The following is a 26,345-nucleotide window of genomic DNA, read 5'->3' on the forward strand; positions in this document are numbered from 1 at the left end:
CACACAATCGAACTCCTCTGGACTGACCGTCCACTTCTTCTCCAAACCCCCCACACACCACCACCAACACACCACACCCTACCGCATGTGGGACAAGATCCCCACAGAACACCTGAACACCCAACTTGCGCAGAACCCCCCCCCAAACACCAACAACCCCAGCATTGCTGCCCATAACCTCACACAATGGATCACAACCTGCGCAGACTCACTCGCCCCCTCAGAAGAAACATCATCACCCGCAACGTCAAGAACGCCCCCTGGTTTACCACTGAACTCCAAGCCTCCAAGCGTGAATGCTGCAAAACAGAGAAAGCTTGGTGACAGGAACCCTCAAAACCACCATACGCAAACACCACCAACTCATATGCACCACCAAAAGAGCATACTACAAGGAACGCATAGACAGTAACTCGCACAACAGCAAGGAACTCCTTACCATCATCAAAGAGCTCTCCAAACCCAAAGCCAGCAACATCGAACCCACGCACACACAACTCCTCTGCGACTCCCTCTCCAACCATTTCCACCGCAAAATCTTAGACATACACAACGGCTTCATACCACACGCACCCGCCACCCACACCACCGACACGATGAGCAAAGACCCCACCCCCCATCCTACTACTCACTTGGGCCCCTACCAACGACAAAGAAACTGAAACCCTGCCTCCACCGCATTTACAACAAAGCCAGCCCAACCATCGCTCCCAAGCTTTGCGACATAATCAACAGCTCTTTGGACGCCGCCACCTTCCCAGACCGCGCAGAAGTCACCGCACTCCTGACAAAGCCCAATGCAGACCCTGATGACCTCACCAACTACTGCCCAATTTCGCTTCTACCCTTCCCCGCCAAGGTCGCTGAGAAACTAGTGAACACCCGCCTGTCCCACTTCCTAGAGTAAAGCAACACTCTTGCCACAGCACTGAGACCACCCTCATCGCATGTACTGACAACATCAGAACCAGAGTCGACAAGGGCGAGACCGTCACACTCATCCTCCTGGACCTCTCCGCTGCCTTCGACACTGTCTGCCACCAAACACTCCGCACACGCCTCCGCAACGCAGGTATTCAACACAAGGCCCTAGACTGGCTGACCTCCTTCCTCACCGAAAGAAGCCAGAAAGTCCGCTTCCCTCCCTTCCACTCCACAGCCACCAAAATCATCTGCAGAGTTCTCCAAGGGTACTCCCTCAGCCCTACCCTTTTCAACATTTACATGGCCCCGCTCGCCAACATCCTCCGACCACACGGAATCACTATCATATCCTACGCAGACGACACCCAGCTCATCATCTCCCTAACCCGAAACCCTGCCACCGCCAAAACCAACCTCCACGCGGGACTCCTTGACACCGCCACATGGATGACCGCAAACCACCTCAAGCTCAACGCCAACAAAACCAAAATCATCATCTTCAGCCCCAACAAAACCATATTGGACAACTCCTGGTGGCCCACCGGCCTAGGTTTCCCACCAAAACCCTCAAGCCACACATGCAACCTCGGCATCATCCTGGACCCTTCCATCTCCATGACCCAGCAATTCAACGCCATCACCTCCTTCTGTTTCAAAACCCTCCGCATACTGTGAAAAACCTTCAAATGGATTCCCATAGAGACCAGAAAGACCGTCACCCATGCACTCATCAGCAGCAGGCTAGACTACGGAAACGCCCTCTACGCCGGCACCACACTCTAGCTCAAACAAAAACTCCAGAGAATCCAGAACGCAGCTGCCCGCCTCATCCTGGCCTCCCATGCCATGAACACATCTCCTCACACCTCAGATCCCTTCACTGGCTTCCGATCGACAAGAGGATCACCTCCAAAATCCTCATCCATGCACACAAATCCCTCCACAACACTGAACCAACCTACCTCAACGAAAGAGTGAACTTCCACACTCCCACTCGCCACCTCCCCTCCGCCGACCTCGCACTCGCCACAGTCCCCCGCATCCAACGCACCACCACCGGAGGCAGATGCTTCTCCTACCTCGCACCCAAGGCCTGGAACTCCCTCCCCACCAACCTCCACACGACTCAGAACCTCCTGCGCTTCAGAAAAAACCTCAACACGTGGCTGTTCGAACAGTAATCAACCTCCCCTCCCCCAGCGCCTTGAGACCCTAACTGGTGAGTAGCGCGCTCTATAAATTTTTTTGATTGATTGATTGATTGACCCATTTTGACCGATTCACTACACCAACAGGAATACAAAGGGATGATGTCATGGAGGCTCCTCCTCTACCAGAAGAGACAAGAGGTAAAATCCTGCAAGCACTTCACCCCTCACAGTCAGCGGCTGAGATCAAGATCGGAGAGGTACGGGTAAATGTGGCTCACCTCAGTCAAGACCTCAAAAAAGGCAATATCACAGAAGTAGAGGGACAAATCTCTACAACGAAGGACGAGATGGCTGACCTCAAGACCAAAGTGAATCATCTGCACACCCATACCATGAACTTCAACAATGCGCAGAAGATGTTGAAAACCACTCAAGGCATAATAATCTACACCTCATCGACTTTCCAGAGTACATGGAGGGTACACAACCAATGTAATCTGTATTGAATGCCATAAATCCTGAATATCGGTGGAAAAGTTGTCTCAATGGTTCACTGTGGAACGCACCCATACGACATTTACACCCAAACCCTCTCCATCAGCATCTCCAGGCCTGTGATTACACGTCTTTTCAACTTTACAGATGACAACTGCATCCTGAGAGGCCCATATGCACACAGACCTCTGCTTTCAGAACAAATCTTGATCTTTCCCAATTACACGTGAGAGGTCCAAGCACGCCATCACTCCTATGACTCTGTTAAACAGAAATTACGAGTTTTGCACTGATCCTACATGCTCTTATTCCCAGCGCATCTTAAAGTGATACATGCAGGCAAGGCACATTTTTTCGACACCCCTAAGTCAGAATGGGAATGGCTGACCAAGGAGAGACCGCTTCATGACACGGATCAACCTCCGCGATCACTCCTGCGCACACCTACCACTGCGGCTGAAAGGAACATTCACTCAAATCGTTCCCACACTACATCCTGCTGGTGAAAGGGTAAAGCAAAGCCAGTAAGTTCAGGTTCCTCTGCCCCACCGGTCTTTCAGAGGCGGGAGGTCTCCCCAGATCCAGGCAAAGGCAGACAACTAACTACTCAAGGAGGAGACAGGCCAAGCCTTGGACCTTTGAAATCATCACCAACCATTCTGAGAATCGCCCGTCTCTGATGAGCTACATCTTTTCTGGAAGATAGACTCTCGTCTGGCAATTGCTGGCTGACACTGATGTTAATGTGTTCATCCTGCAGCTTGGAGGGGTCTGCCACACCACACACAACTCCTTTTAATTTCTTGTTGCGACGATGGTTATGGGCGACAGATGCTTCTTGGGGGGTGGGGGGACGGGAAGGGAGTTGGGGGAATTTACAATGTTTGCATATGCTCTACCAAAGAAATGTGAGTACAGATTGTTTAACCTTGTTTTCTTTCAGGTTGTCACACAGACCTACTACCACCATGCCCGCAGCAACCCCCTACACACCTATTTAATTGTACATTAGACCGGATGCTTTGACTCCTTGAAGTCGCTTACTTGCTTCCATGCCGGTCATACCCTATGTCACTATACCTCTCATGGCCATGTACACTGTGATATTATGGAATGTAAATGGCTGATTGGACTGAATTAAATGTTCGGCAGTACTGCACTGTGCTCAGTGGCTACTTCCATACATCTTAATGCTACAGGAGACCCATCTACTGGGCACATCCTGTCCATTCCCTGCTCATTTTGGTTTTGACTATGTATATCACACTGGCTTTACACGAGGAGCCCACGGAGTGGCAATACTTCTACGTTGCTCCTTTCCTCTAGTGGTGACTCGATCCTGGATGGATCCTCAAGGCCATTTCCTCTCCTTAGCAGGTATGTTAGAGGGCCATCCCCTGAATATTCTCTGCATTTATGCGCCTCCTATGGCGCTGGACTCCTTCCTCCCTACACTGACTGGGATAGACATGCCCATATTGACTTGTTTCTCTTAGCAGCTACTGATATACTGTCAGTCATGCAGATCTAGATACTTCCTTGAGGAAGCTCTAATCACGCTCCATTACTTCTTGGGATTGGTTCCCCAGACCCTACTTGACGTCCTCTGTGGCGACTCAATGCGTGGTACCTCCAAGATGAGGCATAGACTGAAACCTCCACCGAGGGGTTGAGATATATTCTTGCAATAATGTGGGAATGTTTCAAACCCCGGGAATCCTGTGGGCAGCATGTAAGTCTACTGTCCGAGGGCATGCCAAAGCTCTTCTTAGACGGAAAGAGAGGCCCAACAAGATCTCATTACTCAACTGGAGGCTTCAGCTCTCCAACTAGAAATACAGTTGGCCTGCTATAATCAAGGCAAAGCAACTAGCGTTCTGAACTGGGTGAGAGAAGAGATGAGAGTCCACTCCATAGAGACAGCAAAACAAATTTTTAGTACTTCGCAGGCACGAGTCTACGGTTGGGGGGACAAAAACAGGAAACTGCTCTACTGGCTCCCTTGCAAACCTCTGACGGGGTGGATCATACCCGCAGTGATGGACTCAAGGGGATGTATGTGGACCACATCCCGACATAGCCACTGCCTTTGTTACCTATTATGCCGCCCTTTACACAGCGTCCCCCGACCCGACTCCAAGAGAGACACTCCTCTCATTGATGAGATAAATATTCCCCAACTATCGAGATTCAGCCAACAGGCACTGGACCAGCCCATTACATGGGAAGAGATCGGAGAAGCAATATCAGCCCTTAGGTCAGGCAAGACACCAGGCCCAGACGTCTACCCTGTGGAATTCTGTGCCAAATTTAAAGATGTCCTTGCCCCTCATCTGCTAAACCTATATGAGGAGGCAATGAAGACAGGCACCTTCCCCCCAGGACCTTGACCAGGCCACCATAGTGGTCATACCGAAGACACAACCTCCACCTCTTTCTGGCGCCTACTGCCGGCCCATCTCCCTTAACAATGGGGAGGTCAAGATTTATGCTACTGTCCAAGCTAACGGTCTGCAACAAATTATTGGGTCCTTGCTCCACCCTGACCAGTGCAGCTTCATGCCTGCCCACTGCACAAGGCACTGTCGGCAGCATCTACATGTTGCACACGCTCAGTGACTCACTCTCCCAACTACTCTGGCCTTGTTACTAATAGATTTTGAGAAGGCGTTTTGATACAGTGGATTAGAACTACTTTTTCCGAGTCCTGGAAAAGATGGGCTTTGAACCCTGCTTTTGTAGCATCATTTGAATGCTCTACACAAAGACAACAGTCTAAGCGCCAATCAATAGGGTGTTATCAGAGGAATTTAACATAAGTTGTGGCACCCAGAAAGGTTGCCCTCTTTCTCCCCTCCTTTTCGCATTGGCCATAGAGCCTTTCGCTCGCTTTATACGCGACGACCCACTGCTTGCGGGATGGAGGTGGGAGTTTTTTCAACTCTTGCAACTATTTACGGAAACCTCTGGCCTGATAGTTAACCCAGCCAAGTCACTCCTAGTAACCGTGAGCAATAATCGGGAGGCACTGGAATGGCAGTCAAACATACCGATCAGGCACCTTAGCTTCCACTATTTAGGTATCCATGTTGCCCTTGAGCTGTTCCTGAATTGGGCCCTTGACGTAAATCCGGGCCGTAAGGTCAAAGCGGACCTTAAGAAATGGCAATCACTCCCTTTAAAAGTCATGGGACGGAATGCTTTATATAAAATGATGATACTATCTTGGTTTCCCTACCTTTTCCAAATTTTTCCTATCAGCATCCCCTGTCAGTGATTCAGAGAAATGGAGTCCCTGGCCAGTGCCTTCCTCCGGCATGACACCAGGAAGAGCTTAGCCTGGGCTGTTTGCCAATGCCACCCTCCCCCATATGAGGGAGGGCTGGGCATGTCCAACCTCTATTATTACTATTTAGCAACTCAATTCTTAGTAATAAATTATTGGTTTACTGGGTTGGTCTGTACCAGCCTACCGACTAGAACTCACCTTATTAGACTTCCCTTGTATTATGGAGCTGCTCTATGAACTCACCAGGGTGGTGTTTTGTAGCTGGAGAGCTACTCAACAGAACTCGGGATGGTGGTTTAAAATTACCCAACATCCCCCCTCCCCCCGGATGCATGTAACGTGGCTGCGTGATGTCACTGCCCTAGAGGGATTTTCTTGGTGGCACACCATAGGCATTACCTTGGCTGGAGATATATGGTCAGGCACAAACATGGTCCCCTTCCAGGAACTCCAGCAGACCTATGCACTGTCCAACACGCAATTTGATATATTTCTGCAACTACGCCATGCGTTGAGAGTACACACTCCCCCTGACACTCCTGTGCCAAACCTTAGTCCTATGGAAGCTAAGGTAATGATGGGGGCCCTATATAAGGGAGTGGTATGCCAGAGGCGCCTTTCCTTGAAACTGATTACCTCTGAAACCTTCCAGCCTCTTAGGTCTTGCTGGGAAACATGGATTGGCCCCATGGAAGATGAAGCCTGGCGGGATGGGCTGATGGCACCTAGAATCATCGCAATCTCTGCCAGACTGAGATTGGAACAGATATATTAACTGCACTGTGCTTGCCTTACACACGCTAGACTACACCGAGCAGGCCTCTTGGCCAACCCACAGTGTAATCGCTGATCCTATTCGCCGGCTGACTTCTTCCATGTGGCCTAGTCATACCCTGTCATAACACACTATTGGAAGGCTAGCCTGGGTGAGCTCTCTAGGGTGCTGTGTCATGCCCTGGGCTTCTCCCCCCTTGTAGTATTATTGGGGGGTGGCTGAAGGAACTGAGTGCTCACAGGCAGATAAGATCTTGCTGGGTACTGCTCTAATGGTTGCAAAAAGGGACAGAGGCACACTGGAAGGCACCTGGCCCTCCTGCGATATCGAGGTGGAGACAAGGGGTCGATTGGTGTGACCAGATGGAATGGCTATTGCACGAGGATGCCCCCAAAAGCATGCTAAGATCTGATCCAAGTGGTTAGATCACACATAATTGGACATCGAAATATGATATGACAGGAATGACTTGTCCAACCACGGAGATACTACCTAGGTATTGCACGAGATGTATGTATTATAAGGGGTGTATATGGACCGGGATGGGCGGGGTTCATTCATACCAGCTCAGTAACTATGAAATGTCATCATGTACACAAAACAATAAAGAATGGTTAAACAAAAAAAAAATGAAGATCACTCAACAGAAGCCACCTAGGCCTCACTGCTCATACAGTATCATTACTGCCCTTCACAATCGAAAACAGAACCACTTAATAACAATCATAAAATGTTAAAGAGAAAACTGCAGACCTGCAACTTACCATAAAACCAAAGCACAGGATAGGAAGGTTTCCAAGGATGATTGGTGGAAGAGGGTGCCATGAGAAAAGAATGAGTTTGAAAGGGAGCAGGGGAAAACATGGGTATGAAGGGGAACTACTGCAGACTTACATTCCTGGCGAAGTTAGACACTTCGTAGTGCTGAAACCCGGCATCTTTTAGTATGCATCGAGCAGCCTCATACATATCAGCAGTCTCCTCGGCCCCAGGCATCTTCAGGAAACCATCTTGAACCTGTCGGAAGAGCAACGTGCCCCTCTCCAGGGTCAACTGGTACAGGGAAACATGGTCATCAGACAGCGCCAAAAGATCCTTCAGGCTCTGCATCCATGAAGTGACAGTTTGTCCTGGCAGTCCAAAGATAATGTCCACTGAGGTCCTACCAGGGAAAAGCATCTTTGCTTCCTGCAGAGTCTTCAGCGCATTGTCAGCTGTGTGGGTCCGCCCCAGGACTTTCAGGTGGGCATCATCCAGAGACTGTCCAAAAACACAATTTAGAGTCTCAAGTAAGAATTGCTCAAATAATGCCCAAATGCCACAATTTAAGAGTCCTGTATCTTTACTGTCTAGAGTCTGTACTACAAAATCGAGTAATGACTACTGTAGATTATCACCCAACAAATCTGGAGTAACAGTCTCAGATCAGTATTACCCAGAAACTGTCCATCAAACAGGTTTAAAGCCTGAGATCCTTGTTGATAGGGGTCTATCCAGCAAACACAGACACAGAACCCAGAGCGTGTTCAATAAATATCAACAATTCTAAAATCAGAGGTGTGTTGTTTCTTTTCTTTATTGCATTTATTTTAGCTATTTAAACCAAAGTTTTGCACATACCAAACTTAAAACAGCACAAAAGATTAAAGAAAATGACAGTTAAACAGGTTTTTAGTCATGTAAATCAAAGGTTTGTTAGGTGCATCAAGGGGATGGGCCAGTGCTTAAGTACTCCATATGTAAATTAAGAGAGTTTGCATGACAATTTAGGTGCAAATGAGATAAAGCGAGTGGAAGCACGTGGCGGCTTGGGAAGTAGTGATGCGAAGAGTTCGAGAGGAGTATTGACTGCAACTATATATAGACACAAGATGGAGGCAGCACAATAAAAAGCTTTATCACAAGACATAGAAAGAAGTGAAACAGATTTTGGAGGACTAGTATAGTAGGAGCAGCAGTGGCTACGATGAGAAGCAACAGTTTGAAACACAAGTTTCACACCGAAGTGAAAACCATAGTCCTTAGAGACGGAAGAGTTAGCAGAGTGTGAGAAAGAATGCGTGTGAATACTGCATGGAAGCTTGCATTGCTGCTATAGCTGATGAGCGTGTGCGAATGAAACCCGAAACAAAAAAATAGCTTTATTTACAAAAGCTAAAAACAACGGACATTATCACCCTTTCCTTACACTGAGCTCCGTTCTTGAAAAACTTTTGCGAGTTGCTGCTTAAGCTTTTTCTCTCTGCTGCCTTTCACAATGAGGCATTTTCTTGAATTCAAAGAATGCAAGTTCTGTAGTTAACAGTTTTAATGTGTTGGCCCTCTCTGGTTAATGCGGCACAGTTTTAGGCCAAAACATTCCATAAATGAATTATCGCCTTAATTTGAGCCAGGGGTTGCAGGTGGGGCTCACTGGCATTCCTTTTTGGGGACTGGGACTTATTATTCATCATCAGACTTTGTTCCAGAACAAGAGAGTGAAAAGATGGGAGTGAATGATGGAAAATAGTGGCAAAGAAAACGGGGAGGAAAAAGAACCTGCAACAGTTAGAATAAGGGGCAGGGGGCCATGTTGGAATAAAGAGGCATGAGATGAAACGAAGACAAAGCAGCGTTGGCATTTGGCAATGCTATAATTCAGTGGCAGTATGGAGAGCTTCTGAGAAACATTTGCGTGCCGGCACCTATTCTTTCACAAACGAAGCACTGTGGCTACCACACAGCACAAGCAGTCTAGTTGCAAAAAACCTACTCTGCATTTACAGAGGGCTTACAGGCTGACATTGACTTACCATTGTTCGACATTGTCAGTCTCATTTGCTTGTTTCTTAATCAATGATTTGCCACCCTTTTTTTTTTTTTAAACCAATTTTTATTGATTTTCAATATAGTAGCACATAAACAAGACATACATATGCGGGTCTAACTGACAAAAACATGTGTTCCCGCTGTGGGCCCTGTTTCTCTATGACAGCATGCTTAGTTCAACAGAACTACTTTGTCCTAGGTTACAAACAAGTAAATCAACCATAAGAACAACTAGGTCATAATCGTCACATATTCAAGCATAAGTAATTAAGAAGCACGGTCTTCGTTATTGAGCCCTTTGAGTAAACCTCCCTCTCCGTGTAGAAGCATGAACATAGTGGGGCAGTGCCGTGCATATGCTGATCTGAAACTACTTGTATATGATCTCAACAGCAAGTAAGAGCGTTCCCCTCGAGAGTAAGGTAGTCTGGTGAAATCACCCAATTTTCTCACTGTAACATTGGCTAGTCCCTCTTAGCAGGTTCCCTCAACCAGGAGGGTTCTCTTTGAATTCTTCTGGCTCATGTAGCAGTGTGTACCATTCTGCTGCGATGTGGACCTTGTGCAGGCCTCCTCCTGCCTGAAGGACACAGATTCAGCACTCAGGTGCAGCTGCACACCAGTGCTTTGATCCAGGTAGTGTGTTGGCCTTCCAGGTCATAGCAATGGATCTCCAGACTATGAGCAGCACCATCTCGATAAAGTGCTTGTTAGAGCTCCCAGCCTTTTTATGCCTGAACAAGCCCAGGACTCTGTTCTCTATAATCCATAAATCTATGCGTCTCGTGATTTCAGCCAGTACTTCCGTGACTCCCTGCCACAATGAAGCCGCCGTCGGAAGGCTAAAGAACAGATGGGCTATGTCTGCATCAGGGGCATGACATCTAAGGCAGCTTGAGGCAGGTTCTGTACAAAACTGCTGGGGAGAGATAGGCCCTATAAAGGATACTGTGTAGGATGTATTGAAACTTGACATTACAAGAGAGTTTGCATGGATACTCCAAAGTCCTATCCCATTTTTTGTTTTAAGACAGTTCTCGGCCGTCTAGTTGACACTAAGGGTTCCTGTGGTGTGTATGCTAAAGACCAGGTGAGCCAAGTGATCAGTGTGGAGTGTGTGTACACCAAGGGATGTGACTGCATCATCGTATTTCAGTTATCAACCTGTTACATGCCAGGAAATTGAATTAGCATGCCATTTTGGAACAGGGTGCCAAGGGTGTCCACCCCTGTGGCTTCCCATGTCTCCAGCCCCTCCCTCCCAACCAAATTCTGGAAGGGTCATATAGAGCTAATGTAAATCGTTGGTGTGTATTGCATTAGGGCTGGCATTAAGCACAAACTCTGGCAAAACCGGTTGTGCGCTACTTGCTACTACTTTGCGACAGAAAAATCTTGCACACTAGGCGCTGCCGCACACAATCCCAGTTCTTTCAGCAGGCGTCCCACTAACCAGCGAGAAGGCCACTACAATTGTGCTGCTAGATCATGATGTTCAAAATTAGGGGCTTCGAGAACCTCTTTGTCTACTGGGAGCAGCAACTTGTTTAATGTGACTCTTATTTCAGAGTAAGCCCCCTAGCATACCACAGCATGTACTGCGAGGTATGTGCACTGGAAGATTGTGGATAACACACGCAGGAGCATCCCTGTTTTAGATAGTGACACTCTGCCCTGAATGGTGGCGGACACCATGCTCCAAAACACCATTTTGGGCAGAGGGAGGCAATGATCCTAGTAAGGATGCCATCAATTAGGTCTTGCATGGTGAGATAAATCTGAATGTCTGAATATCGGAAGGTGCGCAAGTCCCAGCGTAGAAAGTGTGTGTCCACAGTCAAGTGTTTTGGTGGGCAATCTGAGCAAAGTGGGAACAACAGACACGTCTTAACCCAATTCACCCCCAAGGCCGATGTGACCAGGAACTCCATCAGGATGCCTGACCCCCTGCTAACCCATTTCGTATGTCTTGGATGTAGACGAGCACATTTTCTGCATAGAGGGAGACAAAAAGAGGGAGACAATACGTATCTCATCCCTCTTGTTGTCTGAGCTGCTGTGGCAGTGGTTCCATCATTAATGCAAAGTAGAGCGGGGCTAAAGGACATCCCTGATTTGTACCTCTGCTTATTTTAAGGTCTGAGATGCACTGTACAATCTTCACAAGGGCTGAAGGGTCCATGTGGAAGAGTCTAATGAGATGCTGGGCCCTGCCTGTGACACCCATGGGTGATAATGTCGCAAACATAATCTCCCAAGCAACAGTATTGAATGCCTTCTCCAGGTCTAACACCAAACAAGCCGCATATGGCCACTGGACCAGTGCTAGTTCCATCATTCTATGGAGTCTGTGTATCTTAAGAGTAGCTGGTCTCCCTAGGATGAAGCCAAAAGGAAGGCATTCAAGTAGCCGCCCTGAGATAATCTTACTGAGGATTTTATAGTCAGTCCCCAGTATGGACATGGTGTCGATATGACATCGCCTCTAGATGGGTCCTTGCCAGGCTTTAGGAGGGAGACTGTTAGGGACTCAGGAGTGTCAGAGGAAGTCAACCTCCCATTAAGGTACTCTGATATAATTCAAGCATCTTAGGAACCAGGAAGCCACCGTAGGCTTTGACAAAGTCAACAAGGAGCTCATCCAGTACCAGAGTTTTACATGTGAGAGATCCCCGGATAGACCCTCTCATCTCCTGCTCTGTAATAGGTGTGTTGAGATCCTCCCGGGCTATAGGGTCGACAGTTTAATTCCGCCAAGGAAGTGTTGGTCGTGGAATTTGCGATTTACAGAGGGAGGATCATGAAGATTCTGGTAGAGTAGTAAATGCTGCATGTATGTCTGCCTGATTTGTTACTAAGCAAGTTGGTGACTGCCGAACCATGGTGATTGGGGCAGTCAGTGTTGCACTCCGCAGCAACCATGCCAGCAGGGGGCCAGACGTATCCCCCTCTGTGTGCATTTTTGCTTGATCGGTCCTGAAGTCGAGGCATCTAAGTTGTTCAATCAAACGGGCATTATGCTCCTTGGCTGTGCCAAGTGTCTGTCGGGTAGCAGGATCTTTGCACACCTCCACTTCTAGGGTACCTAGAGATGCCTCTATCCAGACCAAGACTTTATAGAAGTCCGCCCTTGCACTCACAACCACATTAATTCACTGTCCGCAGGGCACCCCCTTTAGTGCTTCCCATTTCATAAGTCTAGTGGTAGCTGTGCACCAGTTCTCCATTAGGTAGTGGGACAATGCCTCACGGGTGGTATCATGAAATACTGCATCCTCCAACATGGTTGGCTGTAGTTACCATGTGGGGAAGGGCGGACGTGATGCACCAGATTCTAGGTGTAACTTAAGTGGGTTGTAATCTGAGAACGTCTTCCCTAAGTATTCTGCATTTAAGACTGGTGACTAAATGGTCAGATGAAAGAGTATTCAGTCCAGGTAAACATGTAGATCATATGGGGGTGAATAGTAAAAAAACTAAAACAAATTCTCGCATCAAGGTTTAGGGTGCACTAGTTGTCCAGCAGGGACCAGTGTGTGAGCCATTGGGTATGGCCGGCTGCCGTTGCAATTACTGTAGAGGTTGGAAGAGGAGGGTATGAATGATCAAAGTGTGGATTTAAAATACAGCTGAAGTCCCCACCAATAGTGCAAGGGATATGCCCCAATCTTGTGAAGATTACTGAGAGGCAGGCCAGAAAGGCTTGTTGCTCTATATTTGGTGCATGTATGCTACCCAGAAGGAGGGGTCGGCCATCTAACTGTCCCTCCACTAGGATGTAACCTCCTTGTAGGAAAATACCCTCTTTTTGGCATGGTTATCTCCACTTTTTGCCTGCTATCAGTATGCTTAGACTGTCTTCACTGGGATCCTTCTAACCATGACTCCATTGATTGTGCTCTCTACCTTTAAATTTACTGGCTTAGGACTTTTATACACTCAACAATTGGCATACTGGTGCCCCCTTATAAGTCCCTAGTATATGGTACTGAGTTACCTAGGGCATTGGGGCACCATGGGTTCCCCATGGGCTGCTGCATGGATTGTACCACCCATGGGAGCCCATGCCAAATGTGTCTGCAGGCCTGCCATTGCAGCCTGTGTGAAATGATGCATGCACTTTTTCATGACGGGTCGCTGTAAGTCACCCCTATGGTAGGCCCTCCTATCCCAGAGGGTGGAGTGCAGGTGTGTGTGTGAAGGCAACCCTGCATGAGCAGAGGTGCTCCTACAAACTCCAGTTCCATTGCACTTAACTTTGCCAGTGGGGGGGGGAGGGGAAGCCATTTTAACCTGTGAACAGGATACAGGTCTCTACCTGTGTCCAGCTACATAATGGTAACTCTGAGCCTGGGCATGTTTGGTATCAAACATGTTGGAATAATACCCCAATACTGTTGCAGTACTGGTTGTAGGATTCCATGCGCTCTGGGGGCTTCTTAGAGGACCCCCAGTATTGCTCCTATCAATTTTCTAGGGTTTTCTAGACCGCCCACACTGCTGCCACCCCTCAGATAGGTTTCTGCCCTCCTGCTGCTTGACCATCTCAGACAGGGGAAGGCAGAACATAGTATTTACTGTGGGAGAGGGAGGCAACACCCTCTCCCTTGAAAATAGGTTTTACAAGGCTTGGGAGGGGTAGGATCCTCAAACCACCAGTGTGCTTTGAATGGCACTTTTGGTGCCCTCCTTGCATAAACCAGTTTGCACCAGTCCAGAGACCCCCAATCCCTGCCCTTGATGCAAAACTGGACAAAGGAAAGGGGAGTGACCACTTCCCTGTCCATTACCACCCCAGGGTGGTGCCCAGAGCTCCTCCAGGAGGCCACTTGATTCTGCCATCTTGAAACAAAATGTACAGAGGCCCCTGGGAGAATCTGAGTGGCCAGGTCAGGCAGGTGACGTCAGAGACCCCTTCTGATAGGTGGTCACCTTGCTAGGTGACCAATCCTCCCTTTTAGGGCTATTTAGGGACTCCTCTGCAGGTGGGTCCCCAGATTCGACATGCAAGACTCCACCGGGACTTCACTGCATCATTTACTTCTATTTTTGGCCACTTGGAACTGCAAATTGACTCTTCAGGAAACAACAAGACTACAACTCCTGTGACGACCTCGCTTTGCAACATTGTTTCTCTGGCTCCTTCCAGCAACTGCAACATTTTCCCAGCTGTGCATGCTCTGGTGTCGGCAAGACTTCAGCCTGCACCAAGAAGTAAGAAGGAATCTCCCTTGGAGTGAAGGAGTCACTCCCCTGCATATGCAGGCACCAACTGCAACGACGTCCGACTGCGTGGATATGCTCTCCTCTGAAACTGCATGGAACCTGCATCACAGGTAATGGTCAAGTTGGTCCTCTCTGTCAGCTGTCCAACTTGGGAGACGGGGAGCCCTTGCCTCTCCTTGCAGGACAGTACCCCAGTGCACCGTGACTACTGCAGCTACCAAGGCTTACTTTCTCCTGCTCCAAGGGAGCTCCAGGCTATGAGAAGCCCTGGCCCCTAGCACTTCATCCTGCCAAACACACTCTCCTCATTGCTGCTCCAGCGATGTGGGACTCTTCTTCAGGTGTGCTGATTGGGCCTCACTGCAACTTACTGTGCCTACTGCAAGTGGGTTGCCTGTGGGGGCTGTGACTGCTTCTGCTGGCTCTACCGACTTCTGAGATTAAGCCCGTACTCCCCTCCAAGGGTCAAGTCCCCTGTACCTTGCTGGTCCTCTTCAGCCTTGCAACTCTTCTTTTGCTTCTTTTTGCATTTGCCAATTGGTGGTCTCCTAACCACTGACCATCTGCAACCCGACAACTGACGTGGGACACCATCTGCATCGCTCCAAGGACTCCTCTTCAGCTCCTGAGCGCCACAGCTGGTGTTCTTCCCCCCTCGACCTGGTTCTTCATCCATATAAGGGTGGGTAGTGGCTCCTGCCCCGACCAGGAACTCCATAGTGGACTGGACTCTGTCCCCTTTTGCAGGTCCTCTTCTTCCAGAATCCTCCTTTGGTTTCCTCTAGACTGGTCCTGTTCTTGCACAATCTTGGGAAGACCAGGTACTTATTTCTGCTATCCTGGTCGCTGGGGGACACTCAGGTACTTACCCCTTGGGGTTCCTAGTTTTTCCAGCTCCCCTCTAATAACTCCATATCCTTGGGTGGGGGAATTGACTTTGAATCCCACTATTTTAGTATATGGTTTGGTCCTTCCCTAGGGCCCTAACTATTTTTCACTAATTCTTACCAATGCTTGTTGTTTCTTGTGCCAATTCCTAATTATTACTGTGTTTATATACAGTGTGTACTTACCTCCAGTTGGGGGACGGACTATAAGTCATCTAGTGTTGTGTTACTATATTAAAGTACCTTTATTTTTGTAACACTGTGTGGTTCTTTCATGTGTGACAAGCTACTGTGCAACTGTTATTGCATAAGCTTTGCATGTCTCCTAGATGTGTCTTGGCTGCTCATCCACAGCTATCTCTAGAGACCCTGGCTTCCTAGATTCTGCCTACATTCAACGATAGGGGTTGCCTGGACCTGGTATAAGGAGTCAGCCGCACATCAGGCCAGCTTCCTACACTCCTGGAGGACCAATTTCTGTAGCTTTGCAATGGAAGGGGACCGCAAGACGAACCAATATGAGGGCTTTATAGGTGAAGCCTGAACATGAAGCACAATAACAATGACCGTGCCATAGCTTCTGCAGACTGGTGTCCTCCCCCCAGCTATGTGTGTATCTTGGAGGAATGCAATACGGGTGTCACGCCGTCTAATGAGTATTGCGCATTGTCCCCATGCCACAGACATTCCATGTTATTACTCTCAGTCTAGACATGACATCTCACACTTGGAAATGATGAGGGGCAGAAGGGATCTGGGGGAGAAATTTGGTTGGGCTTCCCGCTCTCTGGCAGTGTAGGAGACAGGTGAAGTCCAGGGCTGGATTGTTTCCCGCTGTATGAATTTTCAAACTCGTAAAACAGAACTCCCAACTCCCTTCCCAGAGTAGCCATGAAATCTTCGACTGCCCAAACATGTATTAAACAGTCCCATAGGTGGGGAACTTCAGGATGTGTGGTTACACACTGAACTCCAGCCAGGGACAGTATCCCAGGGGTGGCCAGAAGATCTTGGCTTAGTGCCGTTCTACAACTAGGTGTGTACACCATGGGTAGTCCGATGGGGAGCTCAGAGACCAGTTAAATCTTAATGAAAATGTAGGAGCAGAAAGGAACTGCGACAGGTCTATTCAAAGGCAGGTTTTACGTGTTTCGGAAGGACCATTCACAATCCTGGCCCGGCTTGGCTTGCCTGTCGTTCCCTCACACTAGCGTACCAGTAGTTTGTGGGGTGACAGTGGGCAGTATAACTGAGGGGACACTACTTGCCGAGGCACTGGAGCCAGACTCAGATAGTGTGTCATCAGAAGCCTGTGATGGATGGGACCACAGTTCAGACGCTATGTAGGTAGCAGCAGATAATGCCTGGATTTGTTCTTCACAGGCTTGCATCAGGGTGGGAGCACAGTACTGTGGTTCAGGTGTCAGTTCCGTCAGCATCCGGTCCAGGCCATTGCGTTGGTGTGGTCGTATTCAAGGACTCATAGCAGCACTGCTCCATCCAGTCTGAGGCATCCGCTGACTCAGTGAAGAAATAACTGGTCTAATTTACCATAACCTTCAGTTTAGCTGGGAATAATAGCAAGTAGGTTAGTCCTGCCTGTCCCAGTCATTTCTTCATACCCAAGAAGGAAGCTTTGTGGCGCTGCACCGCCAGAATAGGAAAACTTGTGTATTGTCGTATAGCATTGGTTCTGCAGTGCGAACCGTGTGTAAGATGGTTTCTTTGTTCATGTAGTTCATTAGCTTGGCCACCGCCGACCTAGGAGGTGACCCCACTGGCACACAGGAATGACCTGACAGTTTCATGGGTGCCACTACCTGCGCCGGCCATGTTCTGAAGAAGGAGACCGGGTCCAAATCTTTTGCTCCTTGAGAAATCCAACAATTCGGAGGTTGTTGCGGCGGGATCGCTCTTTAGAGTCCCCTGCTCTACTCTCTTTCAAATAAAAAGATGCACATCCAGTTGTATTACTCCAAGCATTTGCCCCTGCAGGTTGGGGCTCTAGGGCTTCCAAATGTATCAGTGAACCAGACCCTTAATTAGTTGGGCACGTCTTGCGTACAACCTCAACTTTTCTGGCACCAGAGAATTGCTCTAGGGATTAAAAGATGCTACACTCAGGATAGTGGTGGATACATCAACAGATTTTTAATACCCTTTGTGTTGTAAATAGTTCTGAGTGACGTTACAGGTAGGAATACTAGAAGTGGTGGCGATTTGTGATTCTTCAACACATTCCTAATGGGTTAGATTGCCTACTCTTGGGTTTCCTTATTTGTCCTATTCTCTGCGGTGTTCCTAAGCTTTCCAAAACCTAGAGAGATGTCTATTTCGACTTCAGGTCCTGAATCGTTTATAATGCAGGGTTTTCATACAAATAGCCAAAAAGGGCTGGAAGATAGGGCACTATTTCTTGCACTCTGTGTATATCACATGGCCATCCATGATTTTATCTAGGTAAGGAGCAACACTGGCATGTCGACAAGGACCCACACTGCAGAAATATTATCAAACAATGGGGAACAGTAAATATGACCGGAATCTCTACCGATCTTGTATTTAAAGCATGGGTGGCCTGTACCAGTTCCATAGAGGTACGGTAAGCAACAGTTAGCTTTTTATTGAATTATGGGTCATGGGTGGCCCATGTACCTATGAGCCAAGCCATGATGAGGAGCATTGTTGAAGGTGGCTTTAGTTGATCCCCGCAGGGAGTAGAGGAGGATGGCCAAAACGCACAAAGCCGCCTCTTCCTCTTCCCCTTTGCCAACACTCCTGACATATCTCACCTCTTCTTGCATACTGAGAAACTAAAAAATGGCATAGCCAAAAGGTCTGTCTGGTAAAGCCGGTGTGTTAGCTCTTATAGTTTTTTATTGCAAGTATATGCCACAAATATAAAACACAGAAAACAAGAAAACTAGCCTACACATAAACATGATATTTTTTTGTTAAATTAACCAATTGATGGCATTTTAATGGAACAATATGGGTGCTTATTAGCAGACAGATGTTCTTAGAACAGGTATATTAACCTTTTTATTTCTAAAGCACATCATAGGAAATTATTCTTGTTAGCGCAAAGAAAGGGTACTATCAGGTTTCATTTTCTGCAAACTTAAAGCACAGCATAAACACACAAGAGTGACTAAAAATGAAAAAGAAAAAGAATAACAATGGAAAAAAACATTGGCAAAGTGAATTATTGGTCCACCAGCCCTGGCACAGAAGTGGCGTGCATATCTGATCAGGCAAAATGCCATCATTCACAATGAAAAAGAGCCAAAGCCTGAAATGGGCTGATCCATTGCCCCCTGCAGTGTGTCCTGGAGTGCAGAAGGAAATGTGAACAACAGCCTAGTGGATGAAGAGGGCAATCCAGGCTATGTCAATGTATGATATGTATGTTATGTTATATTGATTGGTATAGCACACTAATCACCCATGAGGGCACCAAGGCGCTTGGGCCGGTGTGTAGGTTTGTGGTCCTCAAAGAATATCAGTCTTCCAGCATGCTCTTAATTATATGTGTATGGATAGGTGGTATGGATATATACATGTATTGTTTTGAGATGTTTCTGATAAAATGAGAGTGGTGACACTAAAGCTGCCAACAGTTCAGATTTAAAAATCATCATCCACATCCCCGGGAATGCCACTCAATAAGTGCAGTAGTTTTGACACTCTCACTTATTTTTTTATACAACCTAATGCTAAGACTCACCCTTCTGATGACTGAGCACTCATCTGAGTACAATAGTATTTTGCTAGGTTACAATGGCGTGTTATGTGAGAGTATGTTTAAAGTGCATCTTGGTCGTGCCACACCCACTGTATTTGAAAGGATGAGTCAGGCAAGAAATTACATTTTCATTTAAGTCAAGGCGGTCCTTTGTAAAGCAACTGGCCATATGAAAAATGGTGTGCCACAGGGCTCCTTTCCACCATTTTCATTTATACAAACAACGGTCAGTATATGTTTGAGTATTTGAGTGAAAGATCAGAAAGAGACTGTCGCTTATAAATCATTATAAACAGCTGATACATAGAGGTTGATATTTATATGTTGCTTCACTGCAACTGGGGTGTTATAACCCCTCAATTCAAGAAGGGAACGATGATGTGCACCATAGGATCTAGGGTACATTCTGTCTGACAAAAGGCAAACGTCTTTGAGACTTTGTAGCTAAAACATGGGCACTGCAGTGCAAGGGTTCCACACCAGCAGAGTGCAATGCGGAGACCCAATCCCATGGGCAGCACAGTAAGGGCACTTGGACCTGTGTGGTGCTTCACATCACGTGTATTACAATACGAGGAGGCCACATGCTGGTCAGTGCTTCAAGTGAACCCTTATATCATGGATACGATACTGCAGTTTTGTCCTGTAGGTAGTAAATCAAGGAAGTTAAAAATGTGAAAAGTACATGTCCAAGCTCCTATGTAATGGGCATGGCAGTGTTAGGACCTCAAGCCAGCGAGTGAAATGAGAAAAGCCTCTATCACAAACAGTGCATCAAGTAGGACCTCATAATACTAGTAGTACAGTGAAGATATCCCATATCAAGGAAGGCCACTGTAATGTTGGGACTGAAAAATAGAGAGTCAGTATAATGGGCTTTGCATCATCCCATGTCGATTTCCAAGGTTATTTATTTTAGACAGAGAGGTAGAGGTGTTTTCACTAATCGTGTCAATGTCACAGAAATGAAAGAGACAAAGTCAGAAGGATTGTAAGTTGTGGGAGGTTATTAGCTAGCAATTAATGGCAGAGTGGTACGCAGGGGAAAGAACTGAGGAAAGAAAGAAATATCAGCACAGATTACAGACAGACTAGGCCTCCTCCTGTCCATCAAGCAAGAATATAATGTCTAGAGACAACTCCCACAGAGAGAAAAGATGAGCAAGGGGAAAGAGGTGGGATCCATAGTGAGGTAAGAGGGATGGGTATACTGATGTGAGAGAGAAAAAACATGAAAGGTGGAAGAGATTAGGCAGGAATGTTATGAGGGAATGTCAGCAAGCTGGATATATGTGGTGTGTCATGACAGATTTGGTTGGAGGCATCCGACACATGCGCTGCAACATGAGAGATTCGGCGGGCCACTTGAGATGTGGAGTAGTAGGGAGGGGCTAATGGTGGGGATGACTTGGCATGTGATATGGTGAGGCATGAGTGATGAGTGATGGGGAGAAGAATAATAGATCGGAAGAAGCTGGACATACCTGAATGCCAATGGACATGCGGTTCACACCGGCAGCCCGGAATTCAGCCAGACGGGAAGCCCCCACTGACATTGGGTTGGCTTCCAAAGTAATTTCAGCATTAACTGGCAGCTCAGCAATGGCAGAGATAGCTTCCAAGATAGATGCAATGGTAGAAGCGCTGGCCAGGCTTGGGGTGCCACCACCAAAGAACACAGAGGAGATTCTGCAGAGGGACACGAGAAAAGCATCAGGTGAACTGCACGGTGTGTGACACATGGACGAGAAAGAAAAGGGAATACTTGACAAAAACAGATCTAAATGAGGGAATGACGGAAGACCGGAGAACAATGGATCTAAAAACATATGGCTATAATCAAGATGGACAAGGATTCAAAACATCACCCGGAACTTCATCAAGGACAAGTTTCAATGGTGTAGCAGAATTACAATTGGAACCCTACAGAACACTCATAGCACCAGCATTTAGAATAACACAATGTTTTCTATTAATCATGATGTGTGAATGAGGAAATCTAATTCAATAAAATAGAATGGTTAAGAAAGCGCTCCTAAATAAAAAAGTTCACCAAAACGTGTACATGTAGTTGACAAAGCTCGGCGCCAAATATTCCCATTGGTACACAGCTGATATTATGGAGATAGGCTTTTGAAAAATCTCACCCTTCAGCATACTCTTTCAGTTATATACTTTTATACATTTTAAACCTCTATCATTCTCTGTATCTATGCCTCTTCCCTCCCATCTTTCCCTCTGTACCTGCCCCTTCTTCTCTCTTGTCTTTCTGTGTCTGTCTCTGACCAGAATGTTAGGAACAGGGGTAGAAAGACAGACAGGAAAAAGTGCACTCCTTATGAGGTTCCCTCTATTCTTTCTGTTGAGACAGAATTGTCATCTGCATAGTTAATGGCCGTAACCTCTAGCACTGAGCGGCACACTACATGTGAAACTAATATACTGACTGTGCTTGTCCCAAACATCACATTAATCTAGCGTTTGTTCAGATGCCTAGGCCTTTCCATAGCAATGCAAGGCCCAGAACCTGTTCTCCAAACTCCAATTCAGACAGAGTGCAGTCTGGCGACTCATTTCTCAAAAAGTTCTGCTGTTATGTGAAAGTAAAAGAGCAATAAAGACATCTTTAAATCTTGTTCTTAGCTTGTCACGTTTGCTCTGTGTTCAGAGAAAGAGGTCAAAAGTCAGTATGTCTTCTTACAATTAATTTTCCTTCTGACTGCAGAGTTCCAGGAATTTGTTAGATGAACTCTCTGACCTGCTGTACAAAGAATGTGAAATGAAAGGTTGAAGTGTCAGATCTTTCCTGACACACAATTGTTCAATAACTAAGTCAACTGTAAAAACATTTAAAAATATATTTCAGTAGTCATGAAAGCCCTTTTTGTGTACTTCTGTGTGATGAAAAAAATATTTTAATACGATGAAAACTCAGAACACTTTACTTGGTGATGTGCAAAGGATAAATATGTTTTCTGAAACACAATTTTCACAAACTATTCTTAATACTCTATATAGTTGTATCACTGAAGCTACAAGTAGTGGGAAGGTTTTTGGACATTTTTTTTAAATTTACTGTCTGTAAATGACAGTGTGCTACCACATCATGCTTTAGTGATATATTTAGTAAAAGTGAGTGTTTAAACATACATTGAGAAACAATCCTGTCCTGATGGCAATGCTATTAGTAAAGTAAGAGGCAAGTCATGGATCAGGTGTACCCTAAATGTTGGCTAGATTCTTATTATACATGGAGCAAACATTTAGTCAAAGAGGATTTGTTTGTACAGCAGTAATACTGATCTCACATATTTGAAGGTGCACACATGTGAGAGTGAAGAAAAAGGTTAGTGTAAACTAAAATATTGGCCTATGATCACAAAATTTGAGAGCGATTTACGGGTCAAGTATATTACAGTTAGGTTGAGTAGTTATTCAAGTTACTCGACTTTCAGGCCTAGCAACATTTTTATGATTTTTCAAGGCCTGCTGTGTGGTATAACGTTTTGCTGTGTCATTAAAGTACTTTCCATTTACTAAGATAAGTGCTAGTCTGGACATTATTTTGTCTGACTGTAGAGTTCTGCTCTTACCTTGTCACTACCCCCCTTAGAATTCTTTGACTGTTCCCCCTCATTGTCCTGACAGTCAACTGCAGAAAACTGTTCTTTGCAGTTTGCAGAGCTGCAGTAGGAGAGGCCCCAGGACACCAGGGGCAAACACCCTCACCCACGACAGTTGGGCCCAATACCTGCCTCTTTACGTTGTCCCCTTCCCCACCAAAATGTGGACAGACACTTTTTCTCTACAATCACTCCTTCACCCTGTCTGCCTCAATTTGTCCCTTTCCATCTCTTTATATCCATCTTTGGATCAGATTGTTTACCTATCTGTTAAGCTGTGTTGGCCTTCTGGCCTCTCCCTCTCCACACTGGGAAACTATACATCTTTCACTAGTTTCAGTGGCTTTCAAAAAAATGTCAAAAAGGAAGTAGTCACTCAATACCTGAAATTCATTGGAGGCCTTAAAACACAACACTCCTTCAGCCTAAAATACAGAAATCAAGCTGGCCTCATTAGCCTTTAGCCATCCTCAAATACAGGAACAGGGACACCCTCAAACTATTTCACATGTGCAGCATGCAACCACAGAGCCTATGGCACCCTGTTGACAAGGATGGAAGGCTCAGCTCTTCTGGTCCCTCTCCGGACTGTTTCAACTTGGTGCACATTTGATCTGTAGCCCACAAGACCAATGCAAATCTGTAGAACACCTGCATTCATCAACTTGGAATTGGTAAATAACTGTTATACTGAATACCCGTAAAAGATAGATCATCCTTCCAGCACCCACTACATGTTGCCCTTCCCTATCAACCAACCCCTCTTTTAACAACACAGATGGCTTTGCCAAGCCCATCAAAGACAGATTCCTGGAGACCACAGTGACAGTAATCTCAGCACGGCAACTCAAATTAACACCTCCTGTTCTTTTTACGCTACATTAGCAGGCTTGCTGTGCTTCAAAAGCACTGAAGCTCTTTTCATTGATGCTTAGTGCTAAGTTTATGACCTACTTCCTCAAGGGATTAAAAGTTAAAGGACTGGAAATGGAGAAATGGACATGTTAAAAAGACAAGTTGGTTCAGCACAAATCAAAGTACAATCTAAATAAAGTATAATTTCACATGCACCACCTTGATGTGGACATTAGCAGTCACTAGTGTACAACTGACTCTGGAGATTTTTTTTTTTTTTTTTTTTTGGATAAACCATTTTTAGTAGTTTTATGTGAAACGGCTTAACAGTCCAATAGGTCACTGGTACAATCAGCACAGGTAAAGTAGTACACCATATAGATCCAACGCATGATACACTAATGCACACACAGGAACCACTGCCCCATTTGTCAGATTGCACACATCCCCTTACGGTGAAACCAGGCTTCTTGCCCCATCCCAACTCCCCCACACCTTTGTGTATTTGGCTAGGCACCCTCGTACTTCGCAGACCACATTCTCCTGCTGTGCACACCAGTCCACCCCTGATGCCATTTTACAATTGTGGGTGCGGCCTCGGCCTTCCAGCTCGCTGCAATGTCTCTCTTGGCCACCAAGCAGGCCACCCCCACAAATTCCGCTGTGCTCTGCTGGAACCCACCCCGCCGAGCACTCCTAGGACAGCTAGTAGTGGAGCCACTTCAACTTCCACCTGTATAACTCTTGAAATCTCTCCGAGCACCGCCCTCAAATAACGGTTATATGGGGGCAAGTCCATACCATATGAAAGAAGTCTGCATTGGGGCTTGCACAATGAGAGCAGTCTACTTGGGGCTGCAGGCCCGCTCTATACAACTGGTCAGGTGTGAGGTATGCCGTGGGAAGAAAGTATACCTGTACCACTCAGAGTCAGGAGGTCGTGATTAGAGACCGCGGAGCCATCAACACTTACCTCCAGTCTCCATCATCGATCGGGCCCACCCACTGCTCCTATTGCTCTCGGAGCTTGTCAAGTGTCTGGGTGGTGTTACTGACTAATGAGCGGTAGATGTGCGACACTCCCCCTTTGCCTACAGAACCCATCATAATTTGGGCCTCTACGGGGCTGAATTCTGGGAGTTCTGTCACTATCTGAATATGTGCCTGCAATGCGTGCCTAAGCTGCAGAAACTTATGAAATTGGGACTTATGCAGCTCAAATTGCTCCTGGAGCTCCTGAAATGATCTCATGCGTGAGCCGGTCCAGACATCACCCAGCTGGGAGATACCTAAGTGGTCCCATTTATGGAATCCCCGAAGTGCTGAGACCTCCCCTAGCCACCGTCCCTGCCACGGCGGCATCTGCTGGCTAAGGTGGCCCACCACCCAGTTGTTCGCTGTGCAGGCCTCCACCCTGCCAACACCACCCCAGTCACATTACGGGGCAGAGGGTCACTGTACAACCTCCCAAGCAAGCTAGGGAAGCCCATGGTCAAGAGTTCTAGCTAATACACCGGATCCGACCAACCCCCTCCCAACCAGTCGTGGATGACCAATAGGAGATTTAGTGTTATGTTCTCAATAGTTTTCCACACAGCACAATTTGAACAAACATGAAAGAAGGCACGTAAATGACTCAAGGCAAAAATGAGTATTGAGAATTCACAAGCTGACCAGCTATACTATACCTGATTATGCAGACAGTCACATACTTAGGCTACTCTCAATAGGTACAGGTACACCAGATTGTATATTTTGTCAATGTATGTCTAAGTCTGTACACTCTTCTATAAACTAAGCCAACGGCTTAAGTTTCTTCATCAGTGCAAATATATATCAGAATGCATCCATAAAGACAGTACCTTTGCAGACATTTACTGGGATAAGTACTACAGAATTGCAAGATGGAAACATTAAAAACAAACTCAATCTATGATCATTCGAAAGTGTCACCTACCTTTGGACTTGGCTGAGCTGGATCAGATATGTTGCCTCTTGCCTGAGACAATGTAGCATGGCTGACTCATCTACCACACGAGGGATGTACTTATTGAAATTACAGTAGCTGCAGCGCTTCTCACAATAAGGCCACTAGGAAATAAATAAGGTGACTCAGAAACAATCAGTGACAGTTCTCTCACTTGAAAAGCAGGCACCGAGGGCTCCGTCATTCAGCCTTCCTAGATTGTGCCCCTGTAAAACCCACTCTAATGCTACTCATGCTTACTTGACACGTAGGCTTACCCAGAGTGATCAATCCATTCCCCTTGCATTTTTTATGTGGTCTATATCCTGGTCTTTGTCTTTACTATGCCTCCATTACTAGGGCTACCTCATGTTGCCTTCTATAGAATTGACAAAGTACCCCATTCTCCATTATTCATCCATAATCAAGGACTATAATTTGACATTCCAAATCTTCCCACACCCTTACAGTCCTCTTTCTCCTGCTGGTGGCATTCACTTTTGTTCTGGCCTAATCTCTTTCATATCACCACCCCACTCCCTTATGCACTCTGCCATACCCACTCCACCTCTGTGTCGAATTCTCCCCGCTTCCTCGTGTC

General features: G+C 46.6%; 1 protein-coding gene across 3 annotated transcripts in view; it reads right to left on the bottom strand.

The window, feature by feature from the left end:
* Positions 1-26,345, bottom strand: part of RSAD1 (radical S-adenosyl methionine domain containing 1) — a 68,593-nt gene that overhangs the window by 27,846 nt on the left and 14,402 nt on the right. For all 3 annotated transcript variants that reach the window (XR_011194200.1, XM_069200069.1, XM_069200067.1), the window contains exons 2-4: positions 25,736-25,869; positions 20,785-20,989; positions 7,529-7,894 (exon numbers count right to left, since the gene is read on the bottom strand). Coding sequence is in view for 2 of the 3 variants with exons in the window: in XM_069200067.1 (XP_069056168.1) it covers positions 7,529-7,894; positions 20,785-20,989; positions 25,736-25,869 (705 nt within the window). In the remaining variant the exon portion in view is untranslated. The remainder of the gene's footprint in view (positions 1-7,528; positions 7,895-20,784; positions 20,990-25,735; positions 25,870-26,345) is intronic.

Source organism: Pleurodeles waltl, chromosome 7 (assembly GCF_031143425.1).
Source record: "Pleurodeles waltl isolate 20211129_DDA chromosome 7, aPleWal1.hap1.20221129, whole genome shotgun sequence".
Taxonomy (NCBI): domain Eukaryota; kingdom Metazoa; phylum Chordata; class Amphibia; order Caudata; family Salamandridae; genus Pleurodeles; species Pleurodeles waltl.